General features: G+C 41.9%; 1 protein-coding gene across 3 annotated transcripts in view; it reads left to right on the top strand.

Moving 5' to 3' along the window:
- The window catches only part of ABCA3 (ATP binding cassette subfamily A member 3), a 453,847-nt gene that overhangs the window by 416,666 nt on the left and 16,981 nt on the right, over positions 1-20,200 (top strand). For all 3 annotated transcript variants that reach the window (XM_069210492.1, XM_069210493.1, XM_069210494.1), the window contains exons 24-26: positions 9,521-9,693; positions 13,511-13,645; positions 13,791-13,985. In XM_069210492.1, coding sequence (XP_069066593.1) covers positions 9,521-9,693; positions 13,511-13,645; positions 13,791-13,985 — 503 coding nt within the window. The remainder of the gene's footprint in view (positions 1-9,520; positions 9,694-13,510; positions 13,646-13,790; positions 13,986-20,200) is intronic.

Below are 20,200 nucleotides of genomic sequence, written 5' to 3'. Positions count from 1 at the left end.
TGAACCCATATTAACTACCCACTGATGGTGCTCTATTGCCTGCGAGGGGCCTGAGAGACAATAAAATGTGCAAATACCGTTTCCCTTCCTCCCCCCGCCCACATCCCCACCCCCCCTACTCCATTCCCAGGGCTGTCAGGGATGTCGATTATCTTCCTCCACCTCCGTCCACCCTCCCCATGGTTGATTCTTTCTGTATGGTTCTTATTCCTCCCTGACCAGTGGATGTAGGCAAGTTGTTTTGTTATCTGTGTTTTTGTTTTTGCTCGCTATACAGAAATAAATAAAAAATAGTTTTAATCCTAAAAATAAATCACCTTACAGACCATATGTCAAACTGCAACATAAAACAATAAAGTGTATAAGCGACACAAAAAAAAACGGTGCATCAATCTAAAATCATTGCGTTTATCATTCTGTCTGCACTGTTTAAAATGCAAGTAACACCAAGGGGATATCTCACCCTAATTGATAAGGTTATTAACATACTTTGATAATTTGCAATGGTTCTACCATGCAGCCCTGTCTAGTCCCCCTTTTCAGAGCCAACTTTATCATACACTGTCTGTTATGCCCATAATTAACAGAAGAATCAAGGTTCACATTGAATAGAGACAATACATCATATACACAAAGTGCTTAAACAGTAGCGATTAGGGTTTAAAACTAATTATCGAAATAAAGTGCATACAGTCGGGGCAGGCAGCGGTGCAGCAATACTTACAATACAGCAACTGTAGCAACACAGAAGCATATTCTCAAAATAAAGTTTGAAAAATAGAGAAAACAGTACAAGCAGCAATTCGACATTCCAGGGTTTGATGGTACATATTTTTGCAAAGTGATATTTGTGTAGGGTATCCTGCGGAATTACAACTATGCAGACATCAAAAACCTCTGAGGGTCTGGTATGATACTATAAGTAAGAGCTGTGGTCATCCTGAGATTTATAAATGTACTTGCCACCTAATTCTGGCAACATTAACGTTCCCTTATCTTGAAAGATAACAAAGGCTTAAGGTACCATGGACAATAACTTCGACCAGAAGGCCACCCCTCCATAGTTTTCCTTGATCGTACATCTGCTTTAAGAAAGGAGCTTACTCTGAAACAGACATCAGCTGCACATAGCGTCAGGCATCCCTGCACTGCCGGCTCTTTAAATATTTTTAAATAATCAGGAAAAATGGATCTGAAAATTTTACATAAAAGCATAAAATGCATCAGGGATTGTTCAGACAGCCCATCACATGGGCATTTCAGTCCAGCACTACCAAAGAAACTCTGTTCCTCCCAAAATCACAATGTGTACCATACTGTACCTTCTCTGAAGCGAAAAAGAAGAGATCTTGCCCTCTGTGTAAGTTCTGTTGTAAGGTACAGCACGCGCTCATCAAGTGCTAGGATAATAATGTAATCATCTGATAGAGGGGTTGTTAGATTCAATGTGTAGTTTCTTTGACTGGCTAAGTTTCTGAAATTGAAGCATAACCACCTGCTTGTCATCTTTGGTAAGGGTGGAAGGTGATTTGAACGTGTCCGGAAGACCTAAACCTTTTAGGGTACTTTGGATATAACCGAACCAAGGGCTCAGCAGACCCTCCTCTAAGTTAAGACAGTCCTGTACAGTGTCACTGTTCACACTAGTCTTTTTATTGACCCAGATCATAACCAGCTTCACTTGCTCTGAGATATACTGTAAGCTTAACTATGAGTGGATAACAAAGTGATAGCTGGTAGGGGAAGGCAGAGGAGCCCTCTATGTATACAGTTTTTCTCTGTCTGTTAATGGAGAGGATTGTAATACTCCCAGTCCCCCGCCCCCTCGTGCCTAGCAGCAGTAACATACTGGGATTTATATATTTTCAGTTGGGAGGAGATGGACCCTCTTCTTCCGGTCTGAGTGAGATAAAAAAAATTCTCCTGCTGACTTGAATGAATTCCTGATCTGTGACTGCCAGGAGCCTGAGGAGTCAAAGGCACCTCCCAGGTTACAAAAGGTATTGACACTGTTAAGGGATTACCTATTAACTGATAGTTTAAAAGCATTTCTCCTTCCTGGCCCACACGCATCATGTGAAACTTTGCAAGATAGGTGACTAAATCTAGTTTGCTCATAAAGGTCACAAAGGATTGGCCAACATACTAGGCACTTTTGGGGTCTATACCGTAAGCACCACATCATCTATATTAATTATGGTTGGTACTTGCAAATTCCCTATCTTAGGGACATTGCTGATGGCACTCACCAAAAAATAACTTTATAGATGATAAACAACTACTGGGTCGGTATAAAACGCAACTGCACTTCTCTTGCTACTGAGAAAGTGTCAGGCAATTATCCTGATGTCCCAAATCGGACTTTTGTGGCTAGGTTCTCCAGCAGAATAATGAAGAGGTTCACCAGTGCAAACTCAACTCGCAGATCTAGCAACATCCGCCAAAGCTTAGAATGATATATGTAGTTGAAAGCTATCAAGAGGTCCACAAAGGCCAGGTACAGTGGGTGTCTTCAGGTGATAGTATACTTGCCAACAATCAAATCAACTCTACCCAGCTCAGGTCAGACCCCGTATTGGTAAGGACACAAAATGTTATTTTGATTCACCTGAAGCCTTAGACAGTTGAATCTACCCTTCCCAAGATCTTAACTTTGCTGTCAATAAGAGAAATAGGGCAATAGCGTTTAGGGGACATGCATACCACTTTTTTGAAGATGGGAACAAAGGTTGAGAGAGCCCATGAGCATAGGATCATATTACACAACAAATGATTGAATGCATTTGTAAGCAGGGGGCTCCGTAGGTCAGTGTTGCATTTGATGAGGTACATAGCAATCCCATCCAGCCCTGGGGCTTTACCGCCTAGGATTTGCCTCACAGCCTCCACCACTTCGGATAAAATGACAGACCGGTTAGATGGTTTATTAAATTTATACAAAAGTACCTCTCCTTGATTATCCCCTTCCACTAATTAATAAATAGGTTTAAAATGTCTAACACAGAATGTTGCAACTCAAAAGAGAGTTGTGTGGGTAATCCTTTTGCCTGATTTTGTTTTTTTTACCGTGTCCCAGAACACCTTGCTAGTCTTGGAGGTCACAGTTTTTCTAGAAGTTCCCAATCCTTTTGGTTCAGTTCCACCCTCCTTGTTTGTAAGGTACGTTTGTAATTCTTGTGGGTTACACGAACCAGTGATGAGTCTCCCGGTTTGGCTACAGGGCCTTCATTAGCCGGCGATTCGCTGAAGCGCAATATATAGAACCATCTGACACTCATGGGCACACTGAATAGGGTTCAATAAACTACTCTTAATACATGAGCATACCTTTTCATACTGACCTAACAAAACTTCACCCTCCACATCAGCCAGACAGTTCAAAAATATATCCAGGTGCTTCATCCAAAGGGAGCCAGTGGTGGCCCCTGGTTCCTTCAGCCACCAAATAAGCCTTAGACCACCATTGGACGGCTGCGTAGACAGGATAGACTTAACTGGCTTTTTTACCCTGAGCACTGGAAGTGCTCTCCTGCGATTAAGGCATTGTGGTCCTCCTCTATGCTTTGAGGACAGCACCCTGTAAAAAGCAGGATGAGAGGAATTCCTATCCCTAACACAATGTTCCAAAACTTGGTCCTGTTTACCCTATCAAAGGCTGAGCTCAGGTCCACGAACCTCAAAGGAAGTGTGCCGCCTTTGCCCTCGTATATTTAGTTATGAGCAGATAGAGATTCCGACATTGATCCCCACCATGCCCTTCCTGGGTTGAAAAACGTATCAGATGTCAGTCAGGACATGGTATTCATTGCCACAAGTGATCAGTTTCTTCAATAGCAATCTCCCTGTCACCTTGACGTGGAATTGATCAAGGATATAGGACAATAGAAACGTAGGTCATCTTTGCTGACCTTTTGAAAGAGTAGTACTATGATAGAATTGAGCCTTCAAGATGGAAGTCAATACCTTATATTGGTGTTAATGTAAAGTTTTAGGAGCAGTGCCACATTGGACCTGAATAAATCAAGTGGAACTGCGTTTGGACAAGGGGCTTTCTTCTTGAGCATGTTTATGATGGCGTCCTTGACCGCCTCCCAACTAAAAGTTAAGAAAGCTGTCAAGGGAAAAGACAACGAGTTAGCCCAATGAATATCGAGGGAACATTTGGAATTATGGGCATCTTAAATGGCAACAAAATGCTCAAACCAAGGCTCTGGGGTAATGTGTTGTGATATAAAACTCCCTGTTAGTGACATGAAATGGAACGATAATTAGTTCTCAAACTTTAGAGCCATCCCTAGCTGAATAAGAGACCATTAATTCTTCCCAGGCCTCTTGCTTCAGCTCAGATGATTTTTCTTGATGGCTATATTTTATTCTCAATGGCAAGAGATAACTCTGTCTTTGTCCTTGGGCTTCTCTTATAAGGCTTTCAAAACTTTTTTGTGTACAATAATGCAAGAGTGATCACACAGTTTGCATGGAACTGGGGCATTGAAACTGGTGGTAGTAAGAATGAGCCTCACATTCTTGCAGATGGCAAAAAAAGATTAGAAAATGTGTTAATCCTGGGCTCCATCATCTAGGCAAGTTAAAAACTCCCTGGAACGTTCACTGAACAATTCATAAGACAACTTGAAATAACCTTATCTCCGGGAATTCTGCAGCCCCGGTCTTTAGTGAATTCTTGCTGACACAAAGCGTGAATATTGGGTACAGAATTACCTACCCAGGAAAAAGTGGCACATTAAGGATTATAATAGCTTCTGGCATCCCAGAGCACCTCAAAATCCAAGAGAGAAGGGGATAGGCCAGAAGGTACAAAGATAGAATTGATTGTGGAAAAACAACCTGTCACGGAAAAGTAGGCACAATCTAGTTGTGATTCTTGTCTGCACTAACTGACTCAATGAGGACCAAATTAAAGTTACTCAGTATAGTATTTCGCTATTCATCCTGGTCAGGATGTCTAACATGTTGCGCATCTGGTAAGGGTGACCAGTTACAGGCCTCTTGAACAGGAGAGGTGTTACATTGTTGTGTACTTAAGACATGGAGTAACACTACAAACTAATTTCCCTTTGTGGGGCAGGAATGTTTTTCCGACAATCCTATTAAAAAGCACTAACATCCTGAAACTGACATCGGTTAGCATTATCAAAAAAAACAAAATGCTATAGAGATTCTAAAAAGAAAGACAAACTGCAAGTAAACTGGGAGAACACGTGTCCAGTTGGTTGAGGCTTACAATTTCAAGAGGCCTACCCCTTACCACTACCAGAGGTTGAACATATTGCTGGGTCAACTGCTGTTTCTCCAGGAACAAACTCTTGGATATCACCCAAGTTTCTTGTAAACAGATCACACTGTTTTTTCCTAAAATAAAATCCACCCAATAATCTCCTTATTTCTAGCTACCCCTGTTACATTCCAACACACAATAATTATTATATCCCGGTCAAATGAATTGCAGGTACGCTTATGTCGACATCTTTGTTGTCAGTAAAAAGTCCTTGTATCAGTCAGCCATTGTCAATAAAGGCACTCAAGGATCCAGATCTGTTTCTGGTGGAGATGCCAGGGGTAAAATCCTTGACTGGTACTTTGGAGTGAATAAATACAATTGATGAGACGCTAAGGATTTGGTGAGAATAGCAGGAGGCTTGTAGGAAAAACCCAAGGGAAGTGGCAAAACACCAGGAAATTTGATAAGTCCAATAACAAATGACCAGCTGTGCCTGGATTGTTAAAATTCATAATGATACAATTGCTTTGCTTTTTGCTGCCTTGCTTGAACATGTGACCCTCCACATCATAGTAATACTCTTAAACAAATTCAGTTTGGTGCCAAGTCACCCCACAAACCAATGGGCAACTTTGTTTTTAAGCCGTGAATAATGTTTGGCTGCCCCAGAATTCATAGGGAGCACGTTGGCAAGTACAATTACATAAAGTGTAGCAGCCGGTGGCAAGTCAAGGTTATGACTTTTTAAACCGAGATCTCCACCTCTTGTAACTAAATTAATAGACATCCTACCAGCATTGACTCCTTCTAAAGGAGGTTGTCGAGTCCAGAAGGCTGTAGAGTCCAAAGATGCATTGAAGGAGCATGTGAATGAGCCCCACCAACTAGTTGAAGCCCAGTCTTAAGAGCAATAGATGTTTTAGGTCTGGGGTCAACATGATGGGGATCCTCTAGAGGAGCGCAGGTTTTCTGCGGGCCACCGGCCTTCGGGAGGTTAAGACCCTGCAAAGATGAGGTGAGATTGGCATTAAGCATTGAGCCGTGGGCCCCTAGCAGCAACCAAATGAATGTGCTGGATAATAACATCCATCATAGCAAGGACATTTTCCAATTTGCTAAGCCTATTATTCATGCAGAAAAGAAATTAATAATTACGTTTTCCATCTTATCAATATGTCTAGCGAGTAATTTGTCCTCAAAATCAAGTGTAAAAGCATTGCCTTTTGAAGAGCAAAGAATGTTGCCACCTTCTTCTTTTCTGAGAGGGCTTAGTTCTGGCTGTTTCTCCCACTACTGGAGGCTGGTATACAGTGACTTCCACAATATGTGAATTAGCAACTGAGGACAGTGTAGAGTCATTTTTAACTTTGAGATCAGCCCCTTCAAATGACGTGCAGTGGTCAGAAGTTCAGTCAAACTGTTTAACAGCTGATGGGTCTATCCCCAGTTCTTCTACTGATATAATCTTGTTGATTATAGCCCCAACCTTAGAAGTCAAATAAGTGAATATGTTAGAGCTGCAACTCAGGCGTTTTCTTGGTGCAATGCACCGGAGGTTACATGCGCTTGCTCATGTCCCAGTGCTATGAATAAGTCAGAAAGGAGCTTATAACTGCAGCTGATTGAGCCTATAGCAATAAGGGATTACTGACAGACTACCAAAGTGTCCAGAAACAGTCAAATGTCACAATAAGGCTTTTAAGAGGGGCCACCAGTGAAGTATCAGGCAAACAAACATTGCTAAGTGAAAAAATAACGCTCTTACTTGTGCTGTGGAGAGACCTAAGAAAACAAATGTTAGCACGCTCCAGGGGGCGTGAACCGGCCCGCCCTTGACTCTTGTACTGCCCGGGCACGTCCTGCGCTGTGGGACCCATCAGGCGCTTAAGAGTGTAAGAGAGAAGGGACATGATCTGACTCAGCCTACCCCCTCAGCCGTGATCCTGGAACTGGTAGTCTCTCTGCTGTAGTCCATCTGAGGCTACCCGCGCTGTGGTACCCCTCATGCACTCAAGAGTCCAAGATAGAACGGATGTGATCTGACTCAGCCTGCCCCTTCTGTTGTGATCCTGAGACTGTAAGTACCGCTCCTGGAGTTGGTCTGAAGCTCTCCACACTGCATGACCCATCAAGCACTTAAGGGAGAAGGGGCATGATCTGGTTCTGCCTGCCCCCTCTGCCGTTACCATGGGGCTCATAATCCTTCTGCTGGAGTCCGTCTGAAGCTCCGCCCTCGTTATACATTCAAAATAAACATATGAAATTAAAATATAAAATTAATTTACATTAATATTTAACTTAAAATGCTTGTATTAGTTTTTAAATGTTAATAAACTTTTTTTAAATCCCATGCTTTAGGGAAATCTCCACCCTTGTGGCAGAGAACTCCCCCTACAAAGGAAAAGTTACTAGTGGTAACTTTACACTCATAAATCTGTTTCCACCCCCCCTGTTTCACTGGGTGAAGACATTCAAATCTACGCTTTGTACTAAAGTTACGCTTGGAAATGGTGAAGAGCCAAAAGTAGTATGTTTACTACAAAGTTTGAAAGTAAATGTACATGTGTAGATTCACTCACATACATTTGTGAATAAGCCACCAAATGTAGAATGTTATCCTCTACAGGGCAGCCACAACTCTGAGTTAGGTCTGCATGCCTTTATTACTGCTATCAACACTAAAAACATTGATAGAGGAATGCAGCATTATTAGGTAAAGTTGTTGAAATTGCTCAATCCAAACCAACACTAAAGCAGAACTATCAGGTATGGAAGAAGCAGAGTTGGCACAAATTCTCAAAAACATAATTCGAGGTGATGTCTAGAACCTTAGCATGATTTTACACACAAAAGGTTTCACGGTTGCCTAATTGTACCAGAAATCAAAGACTCTATAACACACTCTGAAAGGCCCCCAAAATACAAAGACCTTGACAAAACGGTCAGGAAAACAACTGCAAGCCATTTCTATCCTATCCGCTTCACGCCATATAACACACTGCAACAGTAAATAACTAATCCTCAAGCTAGAAAGCCTTATGCTATTATTCAAAAAGCATATCGCTAGTTGAAAAGGACATAGATCTTATATCGAAAATCACTCGGCCTATTTTTCTATATCAAATAACATTACCAGGAGTTCAGCAGTAAAAGGTTTTGAGACAGAATTTTTCAAAGAAGACAAAAACATTTTAAGTAGAATGTAGGTCCATATAATAGCTTTAAAAAATAGATGCGACAAAGCGAAGATGACCCCTTGACTAATGATAGATCTGCAGTACAGTTATTGCTGGTTATACTTGTTTATGAGACACAGCATGAGTTGGTCATATGGGCCAGTCTATCTGAATGCAGTTACAGAAGAACTTAAAAAATATACAGGGCACAACGTGCGACCCAGCACAAGAGCATGAGTGTGATATTTACTTACCAGAAAAGTTCAGGTACTATCCTTTGCAGCTACACCACCAAAGGCTCTTGGTGTCGATAATAATCTAAAACAAAAGGCAGTCCATCTATATGGAGAGGAAAGAAAAAGACTCCTACTTATTTGAGGCGTTGACCTGTCTATAGCCAAAGACCGATTTCTACACTACCTTTGCCACAAAGGATGAAACAGATGCATAAAAGCAGTTCAAAACATCCTGCTTTAGAATCTTGCACGGTTTCTGCTGGGTCTGTCCCTTATGTGCACCAGCAAAGAATATTTATACTATTGCTGTACCTGTTCTGTGTGAGCTAAGCATGCAGGGCTGTTGTCTAGTTTAAATATATTTGTGTAGCTGAGGCCTGCAGTTCTGTGTATTTTCTTGTGCATCTTCTGTTTTGAGAAGGATTTGGAGTGGAGGACACCTGAAATGCTGCTGCTCTACATTACTGTTTACTTTGTAGTGGGAGTGTTAAAGCAACCAATATATCACACTGTGATGCTTAAAACCCCTTGTAATAGTTCCCTGAATTGTGTTCCAAACTCACTCCCTCTTTTATGATGGTTTCCTGATAGTCATATGTAGAAACACTTCAATTAGTAATATGGGAGTGTATGGTACCTTCTGTAAGCATAATATGTTGTATCAGCCAGGAAGGCATGTGCTGCACTGTTTGCACCTTATGCAGTCCTTGGGTAATAGAAGCTGGCACCGCGGCTACTCGCACTGTCTTGTAGTTCTAACTGAATGATATTCAGTTTACATCCTTCTAAATGTGACATCTTTCAACTAACACAGTTATAAGAAATGAAACACTTAAAAACTTGATTGTTGCTGTCTTTGTCCATAGACATTACCTACCAGGTGGAATATTTTGCGTGGGAGTCTCCGGGCATCGGACAGTACATGACTTCTATGGCAGTACAAGGCCTTGCCTTCCTTCTACTTCTGTTCCTCATCGAAACCAGCGTACTGCACAGGCTGTGGAATGTTGTTGGCAGCTTCTACGGAAGAAGGAAATGGGTGAGCTCAGGCCTCTGAGTTATGGGCATGGGTTTGGATTGTCTGATGTCTGCAAATGGGACTAGTGAATGCTGATGATGCAGTTGTGAATAGTTGGAGAGCATGTTGCCTTTCAACTATGGTTGCAGGCCCAATGCAGCAGTTATTACAGCTATTTACTGTCTGTTAGTGTTTGAGTCACATGCCTACTTTGTGGTGGTATCATTGCAGATCCTGTGGGTCAGGTTAGCAATTAGTTTGGAAGTTTTGAATCCATCGGTCAAGGATTTACATTTAATGGCAAGTCAGATAGTCTTTCATCCACAGTATGCTTCTTTTAAGAATAGTGCAGAAGTACCTTAATACGCAGGTGAATCTGGTGCATCTTTTTAAGTATGCATGCACACACAGAAATCTGAATAGTACTCCTGTGCAGTAGATAGAGCCCTGCCTTTTAGTGAGAGAGCCCCCATACAACAAGATCCCCTTGTAAGTTCAGTACTTTCAATTGTATCTGTTTGGCCCAAACGTTTGGTAGTGAAAAAGAGTTACCTTACTCAGATCCCACGTAAATCACTTTGTATGCAATGTTTGTGGTTTCTTGCCTTATTTTAGGTGCACGTGTATGCTTGTGTGCACATGTGGAAATTTACTGTCTTGTGGTGCACCCTGTAGAGAGAAGAGAAATACTTGCAGCCTTCAAATAAACTGACGTCTTTGTAATTACTACCAATTTTACAGGGTATCTCTTCAAAAAAGTAGTTTACACAAAAGACTAGTTCACGGGTACTATTTGGATGTGAAGCAAATGCTTTCCTCTTCCCAATACAAATGATACCATTCTGTACAACTTTCCACAAGTTGACTGAACGCTCCCATAGAAGGACCACTTGTTTAAATTAAAATTGACCCTCAGTGTCTGAAGTTACTGTCTTTATTATCGCTAAACCCTTTAATACTTAATGGACTCTATCCTATGTCTAGTATGTTAACTTCCTTTTTATACCTAAGGCAGGGATTCTTGTTCAACGATTTGACAGGAAAGAAAATTGCCTTGGTATTTCCAAAATATGTGAGCTGAAGATAAAACACACCATCCCCCCCCCCACATATCTTAAAGACGGCTGTGTCTCACCACTCTGTTCCTTTTCTCCGCTCTCATAAATCGATGGAAATTGAACCTTTGGCCTACCTCCTTTGTTTGTTTTCTTTTTCCATCTGAGACAGTTCATTTACACATGTTTGTTTTTGGCAACCAGGGAGATTGTTTTATGCTACAAAATGTTGACGCAAATCTGTGAAGCTTTCTAGATCACCCAACATATAGGCATATACATTTGTCTGTCTTGACTAATCCTAAGCATAGGTGTGGACAAAAAGCATGATACCATTGAATAACCTGCCATTTACAATGCAATCAGATTAGCACAACCTCTTTTGGAGGAATCTGAAGACAGCTTAGCAATTTACAGTCAGATTTGTCAGAAATCACTTCCTTTGGAGTCTTGAAAAATGGCTTCACAACACACAAACAATCAGAGTTTCAACCAGAATATCATTTGTGTCTAAATGCTTGAAATTCGAGTTATATTGGGACAAGTGTCATACTGTTTGTAGTGCCTGATTTGATAGAACACAAAGTGGAAAAGAAACTTATATAACCAAGTTTGACTAGAATAGCTCCACCTAGGGTTGCTTAAATTCAGTAGATTACAGTGATCAGTTCAAAGTCTAGTGTCATTTTGGCCATTTTAGAGATTTGTTCAGTCTTTGAAAACATTTTCTATCACAATAATTAACTGGAAAAATAATGCTTTTGAGGAGAACCTAGCTTTCCAGAAGACAAGGCAATAGGATGAAGATTCTAAGTATGCAAGTCTCTTTGTATTAAATTAAACTTACAACTATATGAGAAGTTGCTGCTTCTCTGGTTAAGGGTTGTATGAAATGAGCATGCCAACCAGGTAAAGTAGTAGTAAATCCCCAAAGTTGCTCTTCTGTGGGATTCCAAATGAACATGAGGACTTTATTATGAGACATATCAGAGGTTGAGAACAAAGAAACTGAATTCTGTAGACAGTAGCAAACCTTTTTAATACAATTGAGAATTCTGTCAAACGTGTTCAGAAACCATGCCTCTAGTTCCTAGCTGTTCCACTAGAGTGTACTCTAGCTTAGGGTTGCGGTAACCAGATCAGTGCAGTAATAGAGCACTCCATTTATAACCGAAATTTTTACAAATGAGATATTCATTCATTCGTTCAATGTGGATCTCTTATAGATAGCAGTCATAAGTCACAATAAATTCTTCATTAAAATGTTTAAAGTTTGCAATAACAGAAATTGGCTGTCATCACAAGATGGCTGAAAATTGGATGCGGGGATGCTAGAGGATCCTAGCCACACACCAAATTCCAACTAGTCCCAGAATGGGGAATAACTGCTCTTACGCAGTGATACTACATTCATTACTGGTCAGTTTCTCCTAATGGCAGTGAAAAAAAATGTTGCTTGCAGAATGTCAACAGAGGTCCCGTTTTTGGGGAGTGCAGAATGCACTTGTACCAGTGTGGGATAAACATTGTCTGCTACCACCTGCTTATGCAGGAGTCAGGCGGGGACCTATAGCGATTACTCCAAGTGTGGAATTAAAATGTCCGGAGTTTGCAGGCGTAATAATTTCAGGCCTTTTAAGACTTCTAATTACTATTTTGGGTATTTCACCATGGATTATCACTCCATTTAAAATACCCCAACTCGTCATGAAGATCCATGCTGTAATAGTACTTTTATTGCATGGATAAAAAATATTTGCCCAACTGCCAGTGACGTTGGATACCAAATGCATCCATTCATTAGGTTTTATTGTATGTAGTAGTAGAGCTGTTGACTTTGTGGTTTAAATAGAACACGGATGACATAAAACAATATTAATACCAAACAATTGGCACTAGACCTGCTATTAGTCTGATGGAGAAAACAATTGCTTTGTTTCACTGTCATCAGAAGTTAAAAATGGTACTGTATATAGACCAGGACATTGAGGTGCTGCTCATATACTATTTGACACAATTTCACAACAGCTGTATATTCTAAGAATGTGTTCAACGTTGATCATTAGACATGCAAAAGATTTCCTCTTGAAAACCTAATTTGTCTTTTGTGGAATGGGTTTGAGGATTCTATTTGAGAATTTAAATAGAAAATATGTATTAAAGGGAACTCAGTGATAACGTTAAGTAAAATAAAATATAAGTCTTTCTACTTCAAGTGATATTTTGAAAATTATTGGTCAAAAAGTAAATCATCCAATTCACACATCTGTTATTTTGACTATTAATGAGCTACAAGCAACTTCATTTTAGAAATCAGTCTTCAGTCCTTGAAGTTCCTCCACTCTCCTTTTTTCCTTTGCTCCTCTCCTCCTCCCCCTATCACCTCTGCTTCCCTCTCTTCTCCTCTAATCATCTCCTCTATACCTATCCTTTCACGTTTGTCAGACTGTGGAGTTCAGAACTTAGACTGATGCCCTATTCACAGTTTCCTGGTAACAATGATCTCTTATTGGTACAGAGCACTGTCTTAACATATTGTACGTGACCACAACTCTAGGATTGTGGTCACTGCCCTATAGAGACCTCTCTTTTATCTTAGTAACATGCAAACATATTTATTGTAGGTACAGACAGGGCTATACATGCGCTACCATGCTCTATCTTGCCCACTGGCCTGGCTGTTAGGACTGTATTGAGCCATGTGGTCCTGCATCTGTTGGATCTTTCTTTATTGCACATACAGGAAGCCTTTACAGTTACTGGGTTCTCCTCTGTCTGTCCAGGTGATCCTTCGGGAAGGCATGGCTGTTGTTCCAGAAGACCGGGACGTGGCAGACGAAAGGAAGAAAGTGCTAGAGTCCCCTCCGGAGCAGATAGCTTTGCTGAGTAGCCCGCTGGTCATCAGGGAACTGACAAAAGTGAGCTTAGAATGCCACAATTCTATCCTGCCCCACATCTCTCGCAGAGTGTTTGGTTGGTGTATTTGAATTCCACTTGGTGTGTATTTCTTGACATGAATGTTAATACTTGTAATTTCCTTTTCTTGTGGCCGTCATCTCATAGGTTTATAACAGTAGTGAGTCCCTGCTCGCTGTCGACAGGATTTCCTTGAGTGTCAACAAGGGGGAATGCTTCGGCCTTCTGGGATTTAACGGAGCTGGCAAGACCACAACCTTCAAAATGTTAACTGGCGATGAGACCATCACAGCAGGCGATGCCTACGTGGATGGACACAGTGTTCTGGGGAGTATTAAGAAGGTACTATGTTTATAATTGAAGAACACTGAATTCCTTAGAGGAAAGCTTTAAATTCGCTAATTTCTACAGACATATATTTGTAGAAGCTGCTGGCACCAATTCCTTCTACTCCCTTAGACAGCCTGCATCAGTCCATGAGTAAGACATTTGTGTATTTTGTAAACTACACCTAAGAAGTAGTGGTGACATTGAAATCCTCTGAGAGATACCACAAGTTGTTGAATTACATCTGTAAATGAAGTGCCTGCTCTCACCTTGAAACTCCTGAAGGAGGCAGAGAAATGGCTAAACGAGGAAGCACACCTATTTAAAAGAACATATCAATCTACCGAACGAATTATATAAGAACTGAAATGCTTTCGCTTTCTCAATTAGAAGTATCTAAAATGTAACCCCAGCCTGGTGGTCTCTGTCCCATGTTTGGATGGAGGTCAAAATGGTATGTTATTTGTTTTTTTTAGCAACTTCTCAGCCACTCAATTTTCATTACTGCAATCTAGGTGTCTCCTAACTGATATATGTTAACTCAACAAATGTGGTTACTAAAAAGGGTCACTGAGCAAAAGGAGATGTAATGAATTAATTGTTTTAAAAAAGGCTGTTCAGTAAAATGTTCAGTGAGCACTGTCAGTGGTCATTCAGGGATATTAGGTACTGCTGCAAACTGATGGGTTGGCCACTCCTGTAGTTGTTTTCTCTCTCTCTTGCATTTTCCAGAAGTTCTTTTTTGAGATTGCTGAAAGATATACATTGCTGTAACACTAATTTCCTATAGACGTTTTCAATTACTGTAATGCCTGTATTGAATCATGCATTGGGTTAGGCAGCTGTATTAATGCATCCATGACTGGATGACAAAACAGAGATGAACAACTTGCACTCCATGCCCTGCATATATTTCCCTTAGAGGTATTCATATACGGCTCTGTGATCAGAGATAGAGGAGATTTAAATAGCTTTTATAAGCAAAAGTGAATTTTCCCTAGAACTACTGAAGTGTTGGAATGCATAGCTCCACAGACCAATGGTGCCAGAAGTTCAGAAGAACTTTAATTAGTACACTGCGTGAGTCCCAGAGCTTATGAAGAGTGAAAGCGTGGATAACTCTAAATTGATTTTATGAAGGGCTCTTCAACAGAAACAACCATAATCTAGAATAGCTCTGTAGTGATACAGTGCAAGGTTCTGCAAGCAACAGGTATGAAGTGCCATCATTAGCCTTCAGATAGTAAAATACAGACCTAAGTGTAATGATGCATAGAAAGCCTTTTGGGGATGCAGCACACAAAAAGATTTTGTTTAGGAATGTTCATTGCTCCAGGCAAAGTCACATTTTCCGTGTCTTCTCTTCTCGGGTGTTTTCTGAATGAGAGTGGCATATCATAGAGTAGTGTGGAGTGGTGTAGAGCGGATTAAATTGGTTTGGTGTAGAGTAGATTAGAGTGGAGTGGTGTAATTTGGAGTTGAGTAGACTGGCATAGAGTGAGGTGGAGTGGTGTAGAGTGGCATGGAGTAGAGCAGTGTCGAGTGGAGAGGCAAAGAGTAGAGTGGCATAGAGTAAAGTAGCATAGAGTAGTACACTTGTGGGAGTAAGTAATTAAAGCGTCAGTACAGATGGCAGAAAGGGTGTAAGCAACATAAATAAGAAGCCTTATGCCTGTGTTAAATGTAGGAAAGCACATTGCATGTTCAGAAATAGTACCAAAACGCTTTAAAAAAAAACAACAACAAAAAACTAGCGATGCAGAAAGACAAGGACAGTCAAAAATGAGGAAGAACACATGTACTTGGTCCATGCTCCACTATGGACCTAACAGAAGAAAGGAAGGGAAGCCTACATGAGCTAAGTAATTGAAAGATTGTAAATAAGATTAACCATGAAAACAACTAATTGTATGCTGTGGGCTAGTTGTAAACCTGTTGAAAAGTATACAGTACGTCTCGCGGCACAGCGAACTCCCTGTGCAGGTGACACCTAAAAAAGGTACTGTGGGTGAGGTATGACTCTCCATGGCAGGCTAAATAATTGTGTGATCTTCACTGTCCAGCCTGGGACACCCAAGTGCAGAGTAGGAGAAGTATCACAAGCCACTGAGCAACAAACCAGGGTGCTCCAACATTTTTCTGAATGTCTGATCACAAAAAATTAACAGATTAAATATTATGTTTAATGGCATGTGTGGCTGTAGATACACATGCTCTGCATACTCCTGCCATGTAGTGTTGGGTCTGCATGGGTTCAAGTTGTTTTTCTTCAAAGAAGTCTCTTGAGCCAAGAGGTAAAGTGACTCTTCCTCTCGGTGATAATGCACATGGGCATCAACTCCATTGTTAGATTGTTTTCTTCCTGCCATTGGGTTTATATGTGTTCATCAGCGCTTTTGTTAGAGACTGTTTTCGGGCTTCCTTTGGTCCATTGTTAACCTCTACACCCGTCAGTATTGTTTTTGTTCTTGTTCCACTGTAATCCTTCGAAAACCGCCAAATCCTCATTTTTTCAGTGTATGCCTTCTCGCCCGCTCAGGCCGTTTCGTGTCTCATCCGCTTCGACAAACAATACAATGGTAATTGAAAGGACTCCATTTTGATTCTGTCCCAGCTGCCACGCGAAATAACTGCACACTGACCTCCATCTGGTTTGCAAACTGTGTCTGTCTACCATAGAAAAAAGATCACTGTGAGGTCTGCTGATCTTCTCGGTCGGAGAAGACGTTTGCAGGACCATTGAGCGCATCGGAAAGAAATGCAGTGTAAAGACCTGGAAGAGTCACCCAACATCTTTGGCCAACACGATGTCGAAGAGGCATAACTGCATGGAGCCTGGGTAGCTGAGGAAGAGGCCCTTGCCATCTACGACTCTGGCTCTGAGTCCGATATCGAGTTCGGCCTACAGAAGCAGGACCTTCCTTCAGGACAGGGTGCAGTAAGTACCCATGCTACAGTCCAACCCACCAAAAGACAATCTGTTCCAACCAAAACCACTGCTCATGGCCCACCACTACCAACAGGCCATGGTAAACTCCAAACATCTACTAAGGATGCAGCACCGTAGGGCTCAGCAAAGAAAGCAAAGCCAAAACATCCCACTACGGAAGTGAGCCTCACAGCCATGGCACCGAGTTGACCATCTGCCTCATCAGCTCCAAGCACCCCAGCCTCTGCCGCTTCGGCTCCGACCACCTTTGCAGCAAAACCAAGATCAAGTTCGGCACTGAAACCCTCCTTTTTAGCATCGACATTGGCTTCGGAACCGATTCTCAAAACCATGAAGGAGAGGCTCCATCCGAAACAGAAAAAGCTGAACATACATCCTGTTACTGGTCAGCTTTGGCAAAAGAAGTGCAGACGGTATCCACTCCATCAAAGCGCCAGCTTTCTTTTGAGGAAGCTATTGACTTACCTGTGCCTCATAAGAGGACGAAGGATGACATTGTAGCCAGTCTTCTACAGCCTCATCTTCCTGCTTCTCCTCGACTCTTCCACCTCCTCCACTACCCCACCTCCTTCACCACATCACTCACTTAGTGATACAGGTAACATTAATCCACAGGGCTCCCCACAGTTTTACACTGGGGATTAGGGAGGGGGAGATGACACAGATTATCAGCCCACAGATCCATGGGACAGTTATGATATTGACCTCTCCCCCCAGGGATACTAGCTCAGTCCTCTACCCAGCTAAGTCACTCACACATCCCCCCCTCCCCCAGATGATGCAACATCCTTCCAAGAACTCATCCCTAGGGCAACTGTATATTACCGGGTCCATATGCACAAAGATCCCATCGAAGATGATTTTCTCTTTGAAACACTCGCTACCACCACTAGGGTAAGTCAATATCTGTCCAAGTTAAAGGGGATGCTCCGCCATTCGGATGAGATTTTTAAAGAGATTTTTAAAGATCCAGTGCAGGCACATATTATTACATTTAGGGTGGATAAAAAGTATAAAGCTGCACCCTCCGACTCTTACATCAAAGGTCAACTCCCTACAGACTTGCTGGGGACAGGGGTCGTAGAAAGGGTGCCTCCCCTTGCACCACATCCTCTACCTCCAAACAGTGACTCTTTCCTCATTCACCCCGACCATTTAACTCCAGTCAGGGAACGATTTCAAAATTCCTTCCCCACCAGGAAGACGGTAACAGATTAGTAGCTGTTGGATATTATCCAAAATGGTTATTGTATGGAGCTCATAAAAACACCTCCAAACATCCCACCTCGCAAACACAAACTGTTATAGAACATCGAACCTTGCTCAAACAAAAGTACTTTCACATCCCAAGCCATCCAGCTCACCACAAATACCTGAGGTTCGTAATAGCGGTAACACATTACCAGTTCAAAGTGCTTCTATTCGAAGTCACAACGCCCCATGTGTTCACCAAATGCCTATCGGTAGTCACAGCACATCTGCACAGACAGAGCATCCATGTCTTTCCATATCTGGATGACTGGCTTACCAAAGTCAGCATGCTTTTGTTGTATGTACAACACACACAGTCCACTCTACAACTTCTTCATCAACTGGGGTTTACCATCAACATACAGAAGTCACACCTTCAACTGTCACAGGTTCCGCTGTAACCTTATCAAAGGGGCCAGCCGTTCCTCGACCTTGTTCCCCAGATCATTTTCACAGCAGACACGTACCTCACAGGATAGGGTGTTCACCTACCGAATGTCACAGTTCAGGGTCTCATGGACACCAAGCACCAGAGTTTCTACATCCGCTATCTTGAGCTTCAAGCTGTTTACCTACAACTAAAAGTGTTCCTAGCTTACCGGACAGGAAATGTTGTCTTGGTCTGGACGGACAACATGACAGCCATGTTTTATCTACAAAAACAGGGGAACACACCCTACAGGTATCACTTCTATCTCAGACAATGTGGCATTGGTTAATATGTCACAACATTCACCGGTTAACGGAACACCTTCCTGGGATGGACAACGACTTCTCCGACCTCCTCAGCAGGATACGGCAACAAGTCCACAAGTGGAAACTGCATCCTGGGTCCTCCTCCCATTATTCCACAGGTGGGGGTTTCCACAGATAGACCTGTTTGCAACTGCAGACAACGCAAAATGCCCAGACTTCGCCCCCAGGCTCCTACACCCACTATCCAAGGGCAATGCTCTATGGATGAACTGGTAAGGAATATTTGCCTATGCTTTTCGACCTCTCCCTCTTTTTCCATTTGTGGTTCAGAAGCTCAAGAAAATGTCTGTCACCCTCATACTTATACTCCCACTTGGGCTCAGCAACCTTGGTTCACCACACTTCTCGAGCTTTCCGTAGTGCCCCACAAGAAGCTTCCCCTCAACTCTGATCTTCTCGCTCAGAACAATGGAGAAATCTGTCATCCAGATCTAAATGAACCCAACCTTGCTATTTGGCTCCTGACGTCATAGAACTCAGTTACCTTAATCTCCCACCTGAATGTATGACCATTCTGAAAGAAGCTTGTAGACCCACAACTACAGTGTGTTATGCTGCTAAGTGTAAAAGATTTGTTTTCAATTGCCGCAGTAAACACATTCATTCATTTGATGCAGGTGTTCAAAACATTGTCTGCTAGCTTCTCCATTTGCAAACCTCTGGTTCAGCTTGCATTTAAATACACCTGCATTTAGCTGCAGTGGCTGCCTACCTGCAAAACAGACAATACCTATCCCTGTTCAGGGTACCTATTATTGAGGCACTCATAGAAGGTCTTAAAAGAGTAATTCCACCTAGAGATCTTCCTGCACCTGCATGGAATCTCAAAATTGTGCTCACAGACTTATGGGTCCAAAATTCATACCATTGCATAATTGCCCCCTCCAATTTCTATCTTAAAATGTCACATTTTGGTGGCCATCACTTCACTTAGACATGTCAGTAAGCTTCAGGCATTAACCTTGGAAAAATCTTTCTTCCAACTACTCAGTGAAAGGGTAGTCCTTCAAACGTTCCCAAAATTCCTTCCAAAGGTGGTTCCCACTATCCAATTCAAACAGTCAGTTGAATTACCTGTTTTCTTTCCACAACCTGATTCAGTTGCGAAAAAAAGGCCCTTCCTACACTGTAAAAAGAGCTTTAGTGTACTATATCGACAGAACTAAAGAGTTTTGCAAAAACCAAGGAACTTTTGTTGCCTTTTTGCCCCCTCCCACAGGAAAGCCCATATCTTTCTTTATATTACTTTATTTGTGCAATTGCCATAAAAGCG

Source organism: Pleurodeles waltl, chromosome 10 (assembly GCF_031143425.1).
Source record: "Pleurodeles waltl isolate 20211129_DDA chromosome 10, aPleWal1.hap1.20221129, whole genome shotgun sequence".
In the NCBI taxonomy this organism is placed as follows: Eukaryota; Metazoa; Chordata; class Amphibia; order Caudata; family Salamandridae; genus Pleurodeles; species Pleurodeles waltl.
Note: the sequence above shows the minus strand (reverse complement) of the source record. Positions and strands in the feature narration are given on the sequence as shown.